The 20,692-nt window shown below is 35.8% G+C and overlaps 1 protein-coding gene across 1 annotated transcript in view; it reads left to right on the top strand.

Annotated features, from left to right (window-relative positions):
- The window catches only part of P3H2 (prolyl 3-hydroxylase 2), a 135,726-nt gene that overhangs the window by 91,726 nt on the left and 23,308 nt on the right, over positions 1-20,692 (top strand). Inside the window, exons 2-7 of the mRNA XM_004675096.2 lie at positions 11,588-11,740; positions 12,632-12,821; positions 16,031-16,162; positions 17,771-17,913; positions 18,602-18,691; positions 20,595-20,635. Of these exons, the coding sequence (XP_004675153.1) occupies positions 11,588-11,740; positions 12,632-12,821; positions 16,031-16,162; positions 17,771-17,913; positions 18,602-18,691; positions 20,595-20,635 (749 nt within the window). The remainder of the gene's footprint in view (positions 1-11,587; positions 11,741-12,631; positions 12,822-16,030; positions 16,163-17,770; positions 17,914-18,601; positions 18,692-20,594; positions 20,636-20,692) is intronic.

Below are 20,692 nucleotides of genomic sequence, written 5' to 3'. Positions count from 1 at the left end.
AATGAATGGAGAGAGAAACTGTGGAGTAATATACGATAGAATATAATTCAGCCATAAAAAAGGTAGAATAAAATCTTGCCATCTTGACAACAGGGATGGACCTTGAGGGCATAATGCTAAGTGAAAGAAGAAGACAGGAAAAGACAAATAATATATGATATTGCTTACATGTGAAATCTAAATCAGAAACAAAAGCAAAATATCCCCAAAATTGAGCTCATAGACAGAGACAAGATTGGTGGTTGCCAGAGGTGGATTGTGGGAGTGGACAAAATGGGTGAAGGGGATCAAAAGGTATAAATCACCTATTATATGATGGTTCACAGGTGTTGCTGATGGGAATTTATGTGGACTACACCTGAGTGGAATAAGCAAACTATACAAAATGAATAATGATGTAAAATATATTTATAAATTAAAAAATAATAAGCTCTCTGTTAAAAATAAAAGTCATTGAGATATAATGTACAGCATAGTGACTATAGTTTATAGTACTATAATGTACAGCATAGTGACTATAGTTTATAGTACTATATTACATATTGAAAAATTGATGGGAATATATCTCAAAAATGAAACAAACAATACTTATGAATTTGACAGATGTCACTAAACTTGTTGTAGAGAAAATTTCACAGTATATACAAATACTGAATCCCTGTGTTGTGTACCAAATACTAATATAATGGTAGTTATATTTTAATTAAAAAAAAACTGACATAAACCACTGTTTAAAAAATGATTCAAAGACCTTAACAGACCAAAGATATGCAAGTGTTAGATGAACATATGAAGAATATGTTCCACATCATATATTACCAAGGAAAAGCAAATTAAAACAGAATTTCACCACCATCAAATTCTAGGAAAGATGTGGAACAATGAAAATGCTCATCCACTGCTTGTTAGGAATGTAAATGGCAGCCCACTGCAGCAAACAGCTTGGTTTCTTACACAAACCCAACTTTGCAATAATATCCAAAACCAAGCATCTTGGTATTTAACTAAAGAGGTTGAAAACTTAGGGTTAGCATTTTCTCTTTCAAGAGTAAAAATCAAAACACCTTTGAGATCAAAGATTCTCATAATCCATTTGCACACACCTTGTTTTCCATGACTCTGCAATCTAGACCTGCCCCATTAGCGTGGACAGCCAAATGATTCCACTATGATGTCATCTGGTTCATTCCTGTTTCTCCCTGTTTGTACTATTCTGCATCTGATTCATCCACATATTTTCTGTTCTTTAAGACCCAGGCTAGTCCCACTACCTCAGTGAGGATATCCCTAAACCTTCCAGATTGCTGTGCTTTCAGATTTCTGTCGTTCTACATTCTAACAGGTGCTATCTGTTCTCCCCTCATTCTCTCAAGTTCTGTAGAACTTTAGTTCCTGACAGTCTGCAAGTGTCTGTCTACTAGACTCTTTAATAAAAGGCCAAGCATTGTATTCCATTATTTTGTATCTTCAGAGAGTTTCTATTAGAGTTCTTTTTATAGCAGGATGTAGCAGCAAAGACAGTTACACTAGCCAGATTTGTACAAACCCACCTGTTTGAAATAATAGGGATTAAACCCCCAAATGTGTGTTTGTGACTGTTTTAATAAAAGGTGTAGATTCTAAATATCCTGACACTGATTTTTTTCTGCAAATCTTTTCTCTCTGTGAAACAGGAGTAAAACTATATGATTCAAAAGGTCTCTCCAACTCTAATTACTTATGGTAAATCAAAGCCAGCATGTATTAGACCTTAGCCACGTGCCACAGAAGTAACACAATTGATGCTACTTGATGTGTTCAGTAACTTTGTGGATTTTCTCCAAACTTTAACCTTCTCAGAAATTCAGATGGACTGGAACTCCTTTCCAGTACAGTCTGTTGGCTAAGGTACAGAGAAAATGTTTCTGTTTTATACTTGACCTGTATGTATGGCAAGGATATTTAATTTGTAATACAGCCTGAAGGTTATTGCTATAGCTTAATGCTTTTTAAAAAATAAATGCAGGTGTGATGCCAGAAGAGTTTATGAAACATTGAAAGAATTCTGTGATCAAAACCCATCTCTTTAATAAGACTATGTGATGTGGTCTGTCAGTTTAGAAACACCCATTAGTCAGCTTGATGAGTTAAACACCTAAAGGAGCCATCAGTTCTTCTTGAAATCCCCTCCAAGAGGGGTCTTTGGAATGAAACTCCCTCTGGCTTGCAGCCATGTACATTCCTTTTCACGAGTTGAAGTAAAGAGTTAGAAGTATGTTTTGAAGTAAATTTCCCTGCCCCGTAAGGAGCAAGCGAGACTTTGTGCTTGCAAAGGTACGTGACATATTTTGACCAAAAAGGTACAGATGAGAAGGCTTTTGATTTGTTTATTTGCTATTCTTAGATTCTCACAAAGGAAAGGTTTGGGTAATGTTAAGTTGTTTGACAAACACAAATTGGAAGGGAGATAGGGCCATTAGAAATTGTCATGACAGCATTTTCTTATAAACTCACTAAGCCTGAAGATCTCTCTAAATTATTGACTTGTCAGGTTATCTTATCAATATTATCTTAGCAATGTTACAATTTTTAATAAAGTGAGGTCCAGTGTATCACTTCTTTTCCATGAGCCCCATTTCTCCATTGGTGATGCACAGAGGACTTGTGAATTTGAGAGATCCAGCGAATAACCCTAAGGACTTTGGTACTCAGCCCTGCCCCTTCTTACCTATGACAAGCATTTAATGCCTGCCATTTTGTTATTTTGTAAAACAATGGTAAAACACACAAAAAAGTTTTGAATTTTTTTCTTCATTTTCTCTAAAGCAGAAAGATCAATCAGGGTCCTATCAAGCAAACTTAACTGTTGATTTTTAAAGGTTATCTTAAAATAAGAAGAGGTAGATTCAAAGTTAATTGCCATTTTCAAACCTATTTGACAAAGAAATTTAAATCATTTCAACTTTGTACAGTTTGGAAGAAAGAAATATAATCTGACTGCTGATGGCTGTAGAGATAGGGCTGTAGTTGTGAGCAATTAGCGAGCTGGCTGTTGGCTCCAGAGAAGCAATGGACAGCTAGAGCTTTTTAATGGGTCACTAGGGAAAGACAGCATTCATGTCTATTTATCATAATGAAAACCAGGCAGAAAAAAAAAATGGCTTGAACCACAGTTTTTTTTGTTTTGTTTTGTTTTTTAACCATAAAGTTTAAAAAGGGCAACTTTAGTCTGTCCCAGAACTAGCTTCTACAGGCTGCTCTGGAGCAGTGTTTGTATACTAATGACTCCTCATAAATAATGCACAATTGTTTTTGCACTAGGCCTGATGTGAGCTGTGGTTGATTTTCCAGCTTTTTGAAGAATTTCACTCCCCTTTTGAATAGATACACTGTAAGTGACTTTTTATCTTTATTGGTGGTAATATAAAGTGGCTTGCATACTAGATAATATACCAGGATAAATTCTTATTATTACAGTAACACCTCATGACCAAGGTCAAGATCACTGATTTCAGGATCACAAGAGAGAGAAATGTAGTTCTAAGTTTCCAAAGACACTGTGCTTACACTTATTTTTCAAAATCAGATGCAATTAATATTCTTTAAAGTGATAACTACTATAACTGTCATAGAATGTTGGCAAACAGAATATGAAGCGAACATCTACCTTCCAAATTTTTTTTTGAACAGGATTAAAGTCATGTTTCCAAAAACAGTAGCAGGAAGCTAATGTCAGAGAGGTTTTGGCCCAAGCCTTTTCGGTAACCATTAGTCATCCTTAGCCACCTCAAGGGAGAGAGCTGGACAGCATGGCAGTGGTTAAGATGCCTGACCTGTAGTTCAGTCTTATTTCATCCTAACATTTAAAGCCCAAACTAGTAACATACCAGCTCATGACACCTATGAGTTTTATTGGATCTCTGGGAGATTTGGTTGAACACTTTCCACCACTTTGGTAGTACTTTCTCTTCCCAAAGGAAAGGTATCTGAGTCTCGGCTGTTCTTGTAGTAGGAAGTTAGCAAATAACTTGAGAATAACAGAGAATAACTTGAGGGATTTTGTCCAATTAAACAAGCACTTTTTTTTGGCTAGTACTTTGATTTTTATTACTATTATTTTCAAAAAAAAGTCAAGGACTTTGGTTTAAATCCATATAGCTTATTTGAAAGTTCTTCTCCTTCACTTCAGTGTTTTCTTACATTGGAAGATGGCTTTTATTTAGATATGAAACTGTCTAGCAAGCAAATTTAGCTGATAGAATCTAATGTTCTACTGAGCTCATAATGATAATCTCATTGGACAGTTACTGGTCACCACTGCTGTTTAACATTTAGTTGTAAACATCAATTTAAAACTTTATACTAGAGTGTTTACCAAGAGCAGGAGCATATTAATCAGACTCAGAAATATAAGTAGAAGTTAGAAGGAAGTAGAGCATTAATGTGCTTTCAAAATACAAATTATTCATTTCCAACATCAGAGAAAATCGTACTCTTTGCAAAGGTCATTTCCCCTCTAATCCTTTACTGAACAACATTTTGAAAGCTATAAATATTTACTTATCACCATGACTACATTTCAGACTAACATTCCATAAATAAAAAGATAAATTTATTTTCAATGTTTGTGTGAATTGTCTTTAAAAGTAGGATTTCTAAATTTTCTACATTAAGATATAGGAAAACATTTCTCAACTAGAAGTTGCCCTTACTACAGAAGTTTGTCTTTTGAGTAAATTGTACCTTTTCTGTATCCAAAAGGATTTCAAGTTACCTTGCTAAATTGATAATTTGTATGATTCGATTTTTTCACTTGGGAAAGATAAAAGGAAACATACCATCTCCAGTTTGATATTCTAGAAGTCAAACATTATATAGTTATTATATGAAAATAAAATTTGGGCCCTCCATGGTGGCGTTATAGTGCTGTGGGTTAAAGCACAGCACTATAAGCTAGCTATGATGCGGCAGAACTCTTCTGTCTCACCCACTGCTCCTCTCAGCAGTGTATTTCAATAGATCTGCCTGTTCCGCCCCGACTCTGTTTCTGGTGAATCTTCTCACCACCCCTGCATCTCTGGCCTACACTCCAGTTCTGTATGCATAAGTAAATAAGTCTTTAAAAAAAAAAAAAAGAAAATTTAGTTCTGAACTTCTTAGTAGTTAAGGCAAAAAAACATAATGTATTATTTAGTCCTCAATATCCAGTAAAATTAACTTTGTAAATTAAAAAAATAAGTATTTCTATAACTGAATTCTGAAAATAATTTTTAAAAGGGGCTTTTTACACGTTACATTTACAATGTAAAATGTGGCTACATGGCCAGAAATAGTGAAATAATACAAAATTTTTGAACCTTTAAATATTTGATTCTATAATGTTTAAGATTTTCGTAAAGATTAAATTCTCATTTTACAACCTTGCATTTATATGTGAAGCACTAGAGGTTACAGGATTTTGTTTAACTCAGTAGCTTAGATAAACTGCTTCCAAATTTTGTTTCAAATTTAATGGTTATTTATTTTAAAAGTATTCTTTTAATGTGTTATTCGCGGCTCTCCCTGGTGGTGCATGGGGTTAAAGCACAGCTATCCGCAGCTTCTGTGGCACCAGTTTGATACTGGCCAGGGAGGTGACCCATATGGCTACATGGCGAGACAGACCTGTCCTTCTGGCTGTTCCCTTCAGCAGTGAATTTCAGTCAGCCCTCCTGTTTTGAGCCCCTCTTCTATCTCTGGCGACTCTTCTTGCCACTCACGCCTCTGGCCTGTACCCTAGTTCTTGTATACATAAATAGATAAATCTTTTTTTTTTTTTTAAAGATTTATTTATTTGTACATACAGAACTGGGGTACAGGCCAGAGGCTCAGGGGTGGAAAAAGGCTTACCAGAGACAGAGTGGTGAGCAGAACAGGCAGATCTACGAAGTACACTGCTGTGGAGCAGCGGACGGGTCAGGAGAGATGTGCCACGCCATGTGGTCACCTCCGGGGCAGGCAGGAATCGAACTCATGCGGAAGTGGCTTTAGCTTCTCAGTGCAGTACTTTAACCCACTGCGCCACCAGGGAGGGCCCATAAATAAATAAATCTTTAAAAAATATATGTTGTTCGATTTTTTAAGAACTTTATTTATTTAGTTGGCTTTTGAAGGAAGTTTAACCATGAGTAAGCAAAAATTTGAGGTGAATTTGGAGACTTCACAATATATTGAAATATGTAAGAAATGGTTGGTGTCACCATTGTTTAAATAAACAAAAAGTTACTATATAAAAGGAAGACTAAAGATTTTAGCCCACAAATTTTTAATGTTCAGCATGGTGTACATGCTGTAATCTGGGAACTTCCTTTCTCTCCAGCTAGTGTGTTTATGTAGCCAACTAGAATTCAAGAGGTCTGCTGTGGCTTAGAAACAGGATGTCTTTAGTGTCAGCTTACATGCTTGACAGGCGGTAAGAAACCTCACATGGGTTAAAAATTCTCTCCACTGGCTATTTTCTGAAATTTAAGTAGAGCCAAGACAGAAAGTATAGTACTTCATCAAAATAAAATGCATGCTATTGGATGAATTCCCAAAGTTAAGTCAGTGAAAGTAGAGAAAGAATTCCCTTCTTTTTTGAAAGTGATATTTTTTAGTAGAAGATACTTATTTCATCTTGATATTTTATGCTGATTGTATATGCTGAAGATTGAAGGGATCCTTAATTTTCTATTTCAGAAGTATATAGTGTTTGGTATATATTTTAACATGTTCTATTATTAGCCCCTTTCTTTTTGTACATACCTCACAAGCTGTTCTAAATTTCATATTCAAAATATTTGAGCTTCATATTTCTCCTAATTCAGAAGAAATGGGACTAGTATATTTTTCCTTAAAATGTGTTTGGAAGTTTTAGAATTGTTTCCTTCTGTTCGTTGTATTTTTGCCATTTCGACTGAGAAACATCACTATAGTAAGAATAAGCAAAATGGAGAGGGCAAAAGGAATGGAGGAAGGAGGAAGGGAAAAGTAGGAGAACTGTCCTATTTTATTTTGCAAAGTAAAAATATTATCTATGATGTGTAGTGTTCCTCTCTTTGCTATAAAAATCTATTTTCCACAAAGTGGGCTGGATTACCTTTGTAAAATATACATTAAATGTCAGGTAACATTTTTTATGATTTTCTCTTTCACTTAGAGTAACATTAAGCATCTTTACCAAATCTACAAGTGATCTGCATTCAGCTTCTCAAATCTCTCTTTAGTCTCTGCCCTGCTTTTTTTTTTTTTTTAATTTATTTATTTCTGGTTTCAGAGCTGGGGTATAGGCCAGAGGTGCAGGGGTGGTGAAAGGATTCACCAGGGATAGAGTGAGGAGCAGAACAGGCTGACTGACCAAGTACACTGCTGAGGGGAGCAGCGGGAGGGCCAGGAGAGGTCTGGCACGCCATGTGGTCACTTCCAGGGCAGGTGGGGATCCAACTCATGTGAAAGTGGCTTTAGCTTCTTAGTGCTGTGCTTTAACCTGCTGCGCCACCAGGGAGGGGCCCAGTCTGCGCTGCTTTTAAAACACACCAAGAATTTTTCTACCTCTATCCTTTTCATTTGATATTCCTTTGTCTCTAATGCTCTTCCCGCTTCTCTGTCATGACTGGTTTCTCAGTATTTTGGTCTCAGCTCAAAAATACCATTATAAAGCAGTCTTCTATATTGATTTATCCAGTGGAATCTTCCTTTCAGTCCAAGCCTGGCCAGGTCTCACAGTATTTTTGTGTTAATACATTTTTATGGCATTTAGCATAATCTAAAACTATTTTCATTATTGGTTTATTTACTTAAGACTTGTCTTCTTAGATGGGACTGGAAATGCTTAGCAAACTGTTTTAGCCACATGGGTATTCTCATTGATTATCACAGTGCCTGACATAGATTCAGTGCAAAATAAATATTTGCTGCATAAGTAAATGAATGCAATAAACTATTTGGATATGACTGGAGTACTGGGTCCATGGATGTATTTGTGAAATCGGAGGGTAGTAAGTTATAAAATGCATGTCAATTCTAGAATTCTTCTGGGATGTATGCATAATGTCAGAGAGGAGGAAGTTATGTTAGAAAAATGGGTCAGAGCTAATGTTTTTTAGTAGTATGTATATACTCTCAAAATGTTCCTTTACTATTAGCTATGGAAAAAACATGTGTGCCAGTCTCATTCAACTTGCCAATTCAAGGACAGAGTAACTTCGAGTCTTAGGAGAGTGTTCAATAGTTAGCACACATTTGCATTTTCACACAGCATGCCATTTACCACTGTGCTCTGGACCAGTAGATGAAAGTGTTTGCCTTAGTTCTTCACAGCCTGAGCTGAAATGAGCAAGTACTTTCTGAAGACATTTTCTTTCTAGGATTCCTACATTTCAGTAGACTAGTGACCTCCATTAATGGCTAGTTATTATATTGTTATCAAAGTCATTCTCATTTTCTCAGATGTTCTTTACAATTGATTCTCCTGATGTTTAAGTTACCCTTGCTTTAGAGTTATCAACCTCTCTGATTTATTTTATTTTGCTCTTAAAGCAAATGCAGTTTGGAGCCCTTAAATGTAGTTTGCTTTTGTGGCTGTTTGTTTCAGTGGGGCAGTGAGTAAATCCTTTCTTAACTGAACATAGTACTTACAACATCTTGTCATAATCTCCCATATTATGACGTCATATGTAGTGTATTCGTGTTCACTTTTTGCCTTTCCCTACCAATTCAGATGTGTGTATTTAATTTCTAAATTTTCAGTACAAAGACAGACTTCCAGTTAAAATAATGGTCTACTTTATAGGCTCCAGCAACCAATTCTAGTTTCCTGAACTGATTCACAACAATTTCAAAACCATGACCTATTCATGAATAAGGTTTATAGCTTAAACTTAAGTCATGGAATCTTCTTTATATTTGTATTTTGAAGGATGACATTTTGTTTTATACTGGATTATAAATGGGAAAAGCACTAAGCAATAAAAAAACATTGTGGTCATATTAAAGGAGAATAACTAGTTGTTAACCTTGACTGACAGTTTTCAGGGTATCCTGAATCTCATTCACTGATCATAAACAGTGTGGGAAGCTCAGTGTGAAGGATGATTTCAGAATCATCCTTTCATCCTCCTATTTTATATCTTGTGAATACACTTACAAAGTAAGCCTTTTGATTTGTGTGTAAATGATTTACTCACTAAAAGTTTTAGCTCTCTTTTTTATGACACATCATAGACACCATTTAGTGAGAAATAGGTGGAAACCAAAAATTAAGTCCAATGGTACCGATCTTCAGAGGGATCTGTTAGGAGAAGAAATATGTTCAGGTAGATGCATGTAAGACAGGGTATAATTGCTAGCAGAAAAATAGGGATAAGATGATATTGCAGTGCTTAGCAATTGTTACAGAGGTAAGAAAGCATCTTTTAGAGGAGGTGGGAGTTCAGCTTAGTCTTGTGCAATGCATTAGATTTCAATAAGAAATTTGAGGGACAAAGGCTCTCTGGGTCAGTGGAGCTCCCTAAGTAAGGATTTGAAGTAGGAAAGTGACCACCATCAACATTTATCTTCTGTCAACTTTAACGTCCTCTCCTATAAAACCAGTATGTCAGTGCTAAACTGTTTTACTTATAACTTAAAATTTGGCCTTTAACTGGAGTGAATTTCCACCAACCACAAGTACCTACAATGGCCTCATAAGTTATTTGTTTATGAGATTTATAGACTGTACCTTTCATTAATGAGAGTACATTTTTATGTCCTTGAAATTGATTCATCATTTATAAAATTAGTCTATTTTTGAAGCACATTTATATATGTTATGTAAATAAATCTTTCCATAATCCAATATAATAGGTGGTAATAAGGGGTGTGTGTGTGGTTGGTTTATTTATTTATTTATTTTTTTGTGATAGGGGATTTTTATGAGCATTAGGGAGGAAAAAAAAACAAAACTGAGTTGGGGGTCTCCCTGGCTGTGCAAGGGGTTAGAGTGCAGCACCATGAAGCTATCTGCAGCTACTGCAGCACAAATTCAATCCCTGGCCAAGGAAGTGACACATGCCCCACCCACTGCTCCCCTCAGCAGTGTACTGTGTCAATCTGCCTCTTCTGTTTCCCACTCTGTCTCTGGTGAATCCTCTCACCCTCCAAACTTCTGGTCTGTACCCCAGTTCTTGTATGTGTAAATAAATAAACATATATATTTTTTAATGTCTAAGTGAATTTTTCCAAGTTCCCTAAGGTAAAATGTATAGACACACACCCTAATTAAAACCTATCTTTCCCTTAAATATCTATGTATTTGTCACTATGAAGATGTCCAATTTGTATTCATCTGTGTTTGTGTGTAAGAAAGAGAACATTGAGATATAGAAAGATACTGTATCTAAAATATTAATGATTTTTGAAAATCAAAAATCATTCTCAGAGCACAGAGTCAGGAACAAAAGTAAAAGTGACAAGGAGAGTTCATTTCAGGCAGGATTTATTAGAAGGAGTGCCAGTAATTATACATTAACTGTATGTCAAAAAAGGTAAAAGATAAGATCTTCCCATTGCTAGACAAGTTAAAGATATTAGATCTAAAAAAAAGACAGTTCTGTCTTGAGCGTCAAGTTTCTGTATCTCTCACAGATGAGTGTGATTGGGGACCTGCAAACTTCTACTTCTTTCCAATTCATACTAATTTTTCAGTGGACAAATCCATATACTGACATATCACTTTGTGATGTTATATGTACTTGTTCATTTTTTCCTACTTCAAAATATATCAAACATACTTGAATATCATCCTGAAAAAAAAAAAAAAACACTAATGTGACTAATCAATTTTCTGATATGGAGTAAATGAATCTGATTGTAAGAATTCTCCCTGAGTAAAGCATATAGTAAATGTCTTAAATTGGGTAAATTCAACTCCAGTTTGCCCCAAAAAATGCATCATTGTGTGTTACAGGGAGAACAGTATTAAACAGCTTAAAAGATTTATGATGTTAGCATAGTGGCTATTACGAATTCTTAAATTTAGAATCAAATTTCTAAATTTGAACTCAAATAGGAATGTGATAGAGTCTTTTATGTTCTGCACTGTAGTAATTTATTTCTTTCAACATTTTATCCTTTACTTCCTAAATCCTGAGAAAAAATTCAACAGAGTCAGAGATATACCCAATTTCATCCTTTGGAAAAGCATAGTTTTGTGTATGCAACCATACAGTCATGATTAAAAAAAAAGTGAACAAAAAGAAAAGATGGGGAAAATAAATGACAGAAATGGCAAAAGTGTGAATTAAAGGTAGTAGAGCATTAGCAGCATTTTATTTTGATTAAATATCAAATTAGCAGTAGCAAATAGATTCATTTTCCCTGAAAATACAGATTGCTTAGAAGAAACAGAGAAGCAATTTAACTTGGAACTAAACATATCACTTTAATAACTGTTTCTTTAACCTCCAGCACTTTAATATGGAGGTTGAGTACAGTGAATGTCCACTGGAACCTGGCCTTGCCATTTTCAAGCTGTGAGATCTTGAATAAAGGGTGGTTTAGAAATGTTTGTCTTCATATGGTCCTTTCTCTCTTCCCCCTCCCCCTCCCACAGCTAAACCAGCTGGAAAAGGCAGTAGAAGCAGCCCACACATTTTTTATGGCCAACCCTGAGCACATGGAAATGCAGCAGGACATCGAGAATTACAGGACAATGGCGGGCGTTGAAGCATTCCAGTTGGTAGATCGAGAAGCCAAACCACACCTGGTGAGCTCTGGGACCCCTGCCAGACCCTCATGGAACTAATGCTCCTAAGTTTCATTTGACTCAAAGAAGATTGAGCCTATGAATGGACACCTCAAATTTATTCCTGAATTCAAATGTGGAAATATTGTTCTACTCACAGATTTCATAGAAGAAATAATCAAGGTTGAAAACAAATAGAAGTGCAAATTAATTTAGAATATCAGTATTCCACAGTAAAAACTGAAACATACTATAAATATCTGTAACCTTCTCTGAGTCTCAGTTCACTTACCAACGCTTCACTCGAACATCCGGGAATTGAAGCCAGTGTGAATTGCCCAGGGTCATACTCTGGTTCCTCATTTCCTTGCCTACAGTCCAGTGTTTTTTCCATTGTGTTTATGCTTTTCAAATTCTGTTTTGTTTGTTTTTTAAAACTCACATAATTATTTGTTTAAATTAAATCTTACTTGAGATCACAATGTTACAAGAACTTCTTTTTCAATAGGAGTCATCATTTTTCTTGATGTGTGGTCTCCAAAAGTGCAGAAGGGGTCAGGGAGAAGGTATTAGTTGAAAGTCCTACTTTTTTAAGTAGGCCAGGAGTAGATTTAGATGTCACCTCCACCCTCATCAGTCTTTTGGCCTACTACATTGAATGGAGCTAGAAAACACTGTGGAGTGTGCTCAGGAAGAAATGAAACTAATTGATGCGACAGCAGTTGACCTACTCAGGAAATCCTTTCTTATTTACAATTAAATGAGGCCAAAGCAGCTACATTGTATCTTCTAGAGCACCCCTTCCTTATCCCCCTAATATGAATGCCTTACCTCATCTACCTGAAGAGTCCTGAGTCTGCCTGTGCTACTTGGTTGCTTTTTGGGAAAATAAAAAAGCTTGTTTCTTTGCAGGAGAGTTACAGTGCAGGAGTCAAACATTATGAGGCTGATGACTTTGAGCTAGCAATCAAGTACTTTGAACAGGCTTTAAGAGAATATTTCAATGAAGAGATGGAATGTCGAATCCTGTGTGAGGGGCCTCAGAGATTTGAAGAGTATGAATATTTAAGGTATAAAGGTGGTCTCTATGAAGCCATTGCAGGTAAGTTTATTGCCCCTTTAATTCCCTATTGTAGTTCATTTTACCTGTAGAAGTATTCCCAAAACTTAGAATTACATATTGTAAAAAGTAAAGGCTTTGTGTCTCTCCACCCCATCTTATCTGACATAGATCAATTTACCTATTTTAAAGTTTGGTATCTCTGCCCCCAAATTTTCCCGATACATGTGTGTGTGTGTGTGTGTGTGTGTGTGTGTGTATGCATTTATTTATAATTACTGTTTCATTCTTTGTAAAGTTAAACAATACAATAAATCCTGATTTTCAGCATATTTTTATTTTATTTTATGCTTAACAATGTATTGTGGACTTCTTATCATGTAAGTACATGTAGATCTACCTTATTGTTTGCCTATGTTCCATTTTATGGGGACAAGTACATTATGTATTAATTGGTAAGACTGTGTAGTTAATCATTATAGTGGTGAGTTCTCTGTTCCATATGAAAAAGAAAACACAGAAATCTGTATATAGTAATATCAGAAGAGTAAAAAAATAAAACTGTAAGAAAAATATACTGACAAATATTTATGTAATAGTCTCTTCTTAGAGTGACAAAAGATAAAGAAAATGAAGAGATAGTCTTCATAAGATTTAAAATTATTAAGAAAGCACTACATTGGGCCCTCCCTGGTGGTGCAGCGGGTTAAAGCACTGCACTAAGAAGCCTAAGCCACTTCCGCATGAGTTTGATCCCCACCTGCCCCAGAGGATGTCCACATGGCGTGGCAGACCTCTCCTGAGCCGCCCACTGCTCCCCTCAGCAGTGTACTTCGTAGATCTGCCTGCTCTGCTCCCCACTCTGTCCCTGGTGAATCCTCTCACCCTCCGCATCTCTGGCTTGTACCCCAGCTCTGTATGAATAAATAAATAAATCTTTAAAAAAAAAGAAAAGAAAAAGAAAAAAGAAAGCACTACATCAAGCTTTAAAATAAGTGGAAAATGCAAAAAGTCACAAGTAGTTGATATTTTTAATATTTAAATGGGGCCTATAAATCAGAATAATAATTATCATAAGTAATAATAACTCATTTCTTGTTAGTGGACTTATTTGCCTGCATTGTTGTATGGGTAGACTATTTTTTTTTAAGAGCTTTTTATTTATGCATACAGTACTTGGGTACAGGCCAGAAGTACATGGGCAGTGAGAGGATTCACCAGAGACTGAGCAGGGAACAGAACAGGCAGACTGATGGAAGTACACTGCTGGGGAGACCAGCGGGCAGGTCAGAAGAGGTCTGCCAGGCCATGTGGATCACCTCGGGGGCCTGGGGATTAAACTCACACTGAGATGGCTGCGGCCAGCTTGCAGTGCTGCATCCTTACCCGCTGTGCCACCAGGGAGGGTACTTTAGTACCTTGTGATCTTGTAAGACATCTGCCCTGCCTACAGCCCTGAATTCACCTCCACACTTACCTCAAACACTGGCCATTAAACAATGTTGGCAAATATCCTATATATGGTTTAGGAAAATTGACAATTTCCCACAGAAAGACATTTAGTGATTTCCTTGAGCTACCATACCATAGACTGTCAATTGCTGGAAAATAGTAGCGTTTTCCTCACTTAGATCCTTCAGTACCCAACATACTACCTACCGTAGCCATCATCTCCACATTCAATGAAGAAAATTGATTTCAAAGTCTCAGTCACTCAAGTTCAAAACAGATACCTTATAGTACAAAAACATATTAAGTCTCCTCAATAATTTTATAAATCCAGTTTATTAAGAGAAAGAACTTTTTTTAAAAGTACCCCCATGTTTTGGATTTCAAATGTCTTAAAAACATACTAATTGCACAGTACATTTACTATTGAAATGAGGCAAGGGGTACTACGATTTAATAAGTGATATTTTAACTTACCATGCAAATTATTAAATGATTCAAAACTGTTCTAAATTAGGAGGAAAACTAGCTTTTTTTTTTTAAGATTCACCCATCTGTGCATACAGAACCAGGGCACAGGCCAGAGGTGCAGGGGCGGCGAGAGGCTTCACCAGAGACAGAGTGGGGAGCAGAACAGGCAGATTGACGAAGTACACTGCTGAGGGGAGCAGCGGGCGGGTCAGGAGAGGTCTGCCACGCCATGCGGCCACCTCCGGGGCAGGCGGGAATCGAACCCATGCAGAAGCGGCCTCAGCTTCCCAGTGCAGCGCTTCAACCCGCTGCGCCATCAGGGAGGGCCCGGAAAACTAGCTTTTAAAATACAGAATGTACTTGGAAAGCCAGAATAGTGAAATTTTAGTCTTAGGAGAACATTAAAAATCAGAGAAAATTACAAATGGCTTCTGAGCGAAGTTGTTTCCTATTGATTATGTGGGGAAGCTGTAAACGATGTCATTTTGTCAAACTCTCATTTTGCTATTTATATCTGACTTTGAGAAACGTTTTCATTTTTGTGTTCTTAGTAGGTGTGATTCCACCTCTTGCTCTGACTTGTCATGTGGAATTAGAAGTCAGGAGGCATGCAAATGCCAGTTAACTACCAGAACACAGTTGAGGGTTGTTAGTTGTGGTTTTCTTAAGAAATAAAACAACCAGCTATTTATTTCTAGTATGCTCATCACATAAACAAACTTATTCTTCTCCTTACATCCCCCAACTGAAGGTAAAAACCGTTGCACTGTAGGGATTCTAATATATTAGATTGAGTTGACCCAGTTGTGTGAAAACTGGCACATTTTCTTATGTACCAAAAAAATGAGTTGTGCTTTGGGGTCCCTCTGCAAGGTCATTGAGAAACATGCCAAAGCCTGCCCTACAGAGAACCTTTGAAAGGAGGCTGCTGTGGTCAATTAAACTGTTCAGTCATCCCGTCACATAGTTCCATCATGATGCTCATGGGAACTTGCTCCAAAAAAGTATGAATGAAATATTCTCTTTCTAGAAAAGATTGAAGTGACTCCATTTTCACTGAACAAAAAAGAGACAAAATGTAAGAAGGTGTTTTAGTCTTTTCACAGGAAGTGAAGCGTGGTAAGGAGCACCAAGTGCCCCAAGACTTGGACCCCGCTATCATTCCATGTCAAGGGGCACTGACAAAGCTCTTGCTTTCTTTGTGAAAAGGTTTTCTGGTCATGAAATGAGAATGATGGTTTTGCTGGCAGAGTAACATGGGATGAGAAACACCCTGTGTCTGTGGGGTCTGGACAGCAGGCAGAAAAGGAGGATCCACTTTTGTCTTTCAGATCACTACATCCAGGTGCTGATTTGTCAGCATGAATGTGTGAGGGAACTTGCTACCCGCCCTGGCCGCCTCTCACCAATTGAGAATTTTCTCCCCCTGCATTATGACTACCTACAGTTTGCCTACTATCGAGGTAAAGCGTGGATCATCCATGAAATTTTGAGGAATGTGGAGTTGTCTATCATTGGATGCATCAAATTTTGATGATTAGTTTTCTGTACTCTTTAGTTTGCCATCAAATCAATGAGGGTGTGTGTGTGTGTGATATGCATTTTCTCTTTCATTTACATCACTGTTGCTCAGTGTAAGAAGAACAGTTGGTGAAACTACAAGTGGGTGAATGTAATGCCTGAAAGTTACACTACACTGACATTTTATATGATTTTTAATTTAATATATTTCAATTTTATTTTATTTATGTATTTTTTTACTTATTTTAAAAACTTATTTATTTATACAAGAACAGGGGTATAGGCCAGAGGTACAGGGGCATGAGAAGATTCACCAGAGACAAAGTGGGGAGCAGAACAGCTGGATTGACTCAAATACACTGCTGAGGGAGCAGCAGGGGAGACAGGAGAGGTCTGCTGTGCTAATGTGGGTCAGCTCCCTGGCCAGGGATTGAATTTGTGCTGCAGAGGTTTTTGATAGCTTCATATTGCTGCTTTAACCCTTTGCACAACCAAGGAGGGCCCTCAGTTTAATTTTGAAAGGCAAAGTATTCGTGAATTCCTATGTCATAAAAGCCCTCTTTTACGCAACAACCTAATTTCATGCCCCAAAACAGCTTTTTGTCTTGTTAGGTGCACACACACACACACACAAGCACACATTCTGACTTACTTTCTCCACTTGGAAACAGAAAATCTCATCTTACATTGTCCTTTACCTTCATCATGTTTTTTTTTTTTTTTCACTGAATACCACTTTTTAGTAAGTTGGACTTATGAAGTTACCTTTTAATTAATTCAAAAATGGTCACATTTTTGGCAGTTTTATATGGTTCAACCTCTTTGTGTCAGATATAAAGATCTTCCTCATTAATTTTCCTTTATATAAGCAAATTATTGTATAATTCATTTCATGTGTCTCCATGCCAATGGGACTTGCATTGCTTCTTTTAGCTATCACAACCAATAGTCTAATGAAAAGTCTAATAAAAAACGTAGCATCTCTTATTTGCACATAAATATCTATAATAAATTTTTGTAAGTGTAACCACTACAAAATATTTATTCATTTGTACTTTTTATAGATGTGGCCAAATTTCTTCCATGTGGAGTCTAATTTTCATGGTCCTTCAAGAAAATATATTATCAACTTTTTAGACTTTTTCCATTAGAAGAAAGTCAATCATTTCAATATGTCTTCATGACCCATTTATCTTACTGAAAGAGTGAGCATCTTACTTATGTTTAAAAGCAACTAATAAAATTTAGATTGCGGAGATTAGCTGTAGATACTATGGTATCAATTATAGTGCAAAAAATCAAAATTCACTTGCCAACAAATACCTTCAGGTGGAAACTTTTGAAAATGTATGCAAAACATCTAGCACTAAACCTGACCAAAAGTAGAATCTTTTGAATACCCAAAATTACATCCTTCCTTTTACCTGCAACTTTCTCTGTTCATATTGACATTTACCAGTGACCACTTATAGAAATGTTAAAGTAACTATTAGAAATCCTTTTAGGCAAACCTAAGCTGACTCAAATGCTCCAACTCCTTGGTCTTTCAGTTGGTGAATATGTAAGAGCCTTGGAGTGTGCCAAAGCCTATCTTCTGCTCCATCCAGATGATGATGATGTCCTAGACAATGTAGATTACTATGAGAGTCTGTTGGAGGACAGTATTGACCCAGCATCCATTGAAGCCAGAGAGGTGAGACCAGTGTTCTGAGAGAATGATTTGCTAGGTATTCTGTTGGTGATGGTAAAAATATGACCACTGCCCTTAAAGAGATTTAACAACTTAGTAAAGAATCTAGAAATCAATTCTTTTCAAATTAATTTGTTCTCTACCTCCTCTTTCCCTCTTGTATGCATCAGATCTATGGTCAGTTTGCAAGTTTTGTCTTTTTCCTGACCCTTTGTTTGGTTTTTCTATATTCTACCTGTAAGTGAAACCATCCGATATTTCTCTTTTGCTTTCGTCTTATTTGGTTTAGCATAGTCCCACCCAGCTCCATCCATGTAGTCTCAAATGTCATGAGTTTATCTTTTTAGGTCACTATGTAGGATTCCATTGAGTATATGTACCACATCTTCTTGATCCACTCATCTGGTTGTTTCCATATCTTAGCTGCAATAAACATAGAAGTGCAGGTTTCTTTTCAAATCACTGTTTTTGTGTTCTTTGTGTAGATTCTTAGCTGTGGAATTCCTGATGATATGTAGATCCATTTTTAGTTAAACATAATTCTTAATGCCAAAAGCATATTTTTTTCTCATGTGTGCTGGATATTGTTTTTTAGTTCCTTTGTCTCATATGAAAAATATGTCTACTTGAGCATTTAGCATACCTCTTAACTGTTACTTAAGTGCAAATTTCCTTTCATTATTTTCTCTAGGATATGGCTATGTTCGTAAAACGTCACAAACTGGAATCAGAACTCATAAAATCAGCTGCAGAGGGTCTGGGATTTTCATACTCTGAACCAGTAAGAGGAAAGAAGAAAATATTTTTTTTCTAAACAGTGTTTCAGTCGTCATGATATTATTCCTTAACCTGATATTATTCCTTAGCCATATTGTTGAAGATTCTAATTCCATACTTTGTATTAACAAAAATTGTGGTAGGTGGTATCTTTACTCATCGGGTGTGATGAACTTTAGAAGACCTCAATAATTTTTTCATTATCACTGACGTTGAAAGTCGCAAAGCAAATATATGTGAATGAAGTGTTTTGTACATGATATATTTCCTTCAGGATTGTTTCATTTCCTAAATTCTGTATGCAACATTTTTATTTCCCCTCAAACATTTTAAACATAAAAAGACTTCAAACAGAACAAAATCAATCACAACTGTACTATCCATCATGCTGATTTTCCTATTGTTCTGCTGTCATACAATCATATGAAAACATATGCCTTTTTCAGCACAAGTACTATGGTAGAGATAGATTGATAGATTTTTTTCTTATAATTTCTATTTAACATGTAACACACAATATGTATATTCTTACACTCTTAAAATTATTGCCAATTACATTCATAAAGATGATGTGCAATAATATATTACCATTTCTACTGCTGAATATTGACCATTTCTACTGCTGAATAATATGTTACCATGTCCTCTGACTTTTTTCTACCATTCTATATACAATAAGCCTTTTTCTCTCTATTAAACTATATCCTTTGAATAAACTTCCAGGAATGGGATAATCCTGCTATTAAAAGGCAGAATTATTGATATTGATATTTCTTTTGTAAGAGAGTTTTCAGCATCCAGTAATGTACCTCTCCTAGTGTCCAGCCTACCACAAACATCTCAGCAATGAGAAATAAAATTTTAAAAGCATTCATATTGCTCAAATAGCATGCATAAAATGGTACATTATTGTTTTAATACATATTGCTTTGATGACCAGCAAAAATAAACTTTCTGTGTGTTATTAATTTTCCTTTAATTTGAATAGCCTGGATCTGCTTTTTGTTCATCTATATGGTTACTATATAATGGGTCTTTATATAATGTCTTTTTAATGTCTTTTAAAGCACTTTATGTTGTATATCCTTTTTAACACTATCGTATTGTACTATTTTTTAATTGAAGTTGCTTCATATACAATACTGTCTGTGAGTTAGGGACACAGGGCCTCTCCCTCTTCAGGGGTTTATTGCTGTATTTGGTACCGCTAGTCTCCAACAGAGTTCATTATGCCCCTTTTCCCAAATTACCCTTTCCTTTCCCTCTTTTGTACCCTCAATTCTGGAATCAGAAGGTTTATTTTATCTTAATCATGTACTTTTTATTGGCATATTTTAAAAATTAGCAGTTTTAATGTATTTTTAAAAATTTTACATTAATGTATTTGATGTATACATCCTCAGTGTATTTTAATGTATTCTTCCCAACCTAACATATTAATGTTTATGTCATTCCCACTAATTATTCTTTTAAATCACATTATCTCAGGAAATTCCAGAAAAGTTCACTTATTTTATGATTCTGTACAGATAATTACTCATGCTGGATTTTTTGTTGATTTTATTCAGAAAGTATAAGGGATAGGATCTTGATGGTATTTTTCAAGTGTCTTTCCACACTAAATTATAAATAACTTACTTTCTTGAACAAAACAATGGATGTCTAGGATAATTCCATGTTTTTATATTTTTATCTATTTGTGCATCATTTTGTCTTTTTTTCCAAAATTATAGCTACCTGAGCCTTCTTTTTTATTAATACTTTTTGAATACTGTATGTTTAGAAAATATGCAAATTTCCTAATATTTATGTCTTTGGAGAGTTCTAAGTATATATTTTATTTCTGTGGATGGTTTCTTAGTACCAAACTATTGAGGCTTTTATTTTTTTCTTTTAATGTAAAACAGAATTATTGGATCCGATATGGAGGACGACAGGATGAGAATCGGTGAGTTCTTTATTCAGTAAAAAAAACTTGTGTATTTTTAATGAAAAGAAATACTTA

Source organism: Condylura cristata, unplaced genomic scaffold (genome assembly GCF_000260355.1).
Source record: "Condylura cristata isolate star-nosed mole 26May11 unplaced genomic scaffold, ConCri1.0 scaffold00003, whole genome shotgun sequence".
NCBI classification, from domain to species: Eukaryota; Metazoa; Chordata; class Mammalia; order Eulipotyphla; family Talpidae; genus Condylura; species Condylura cristata.
Note: the sequence above shows the minus strand (reverse complement) of the source record. Positions and strands in the feature narration are given on the sequence as shown.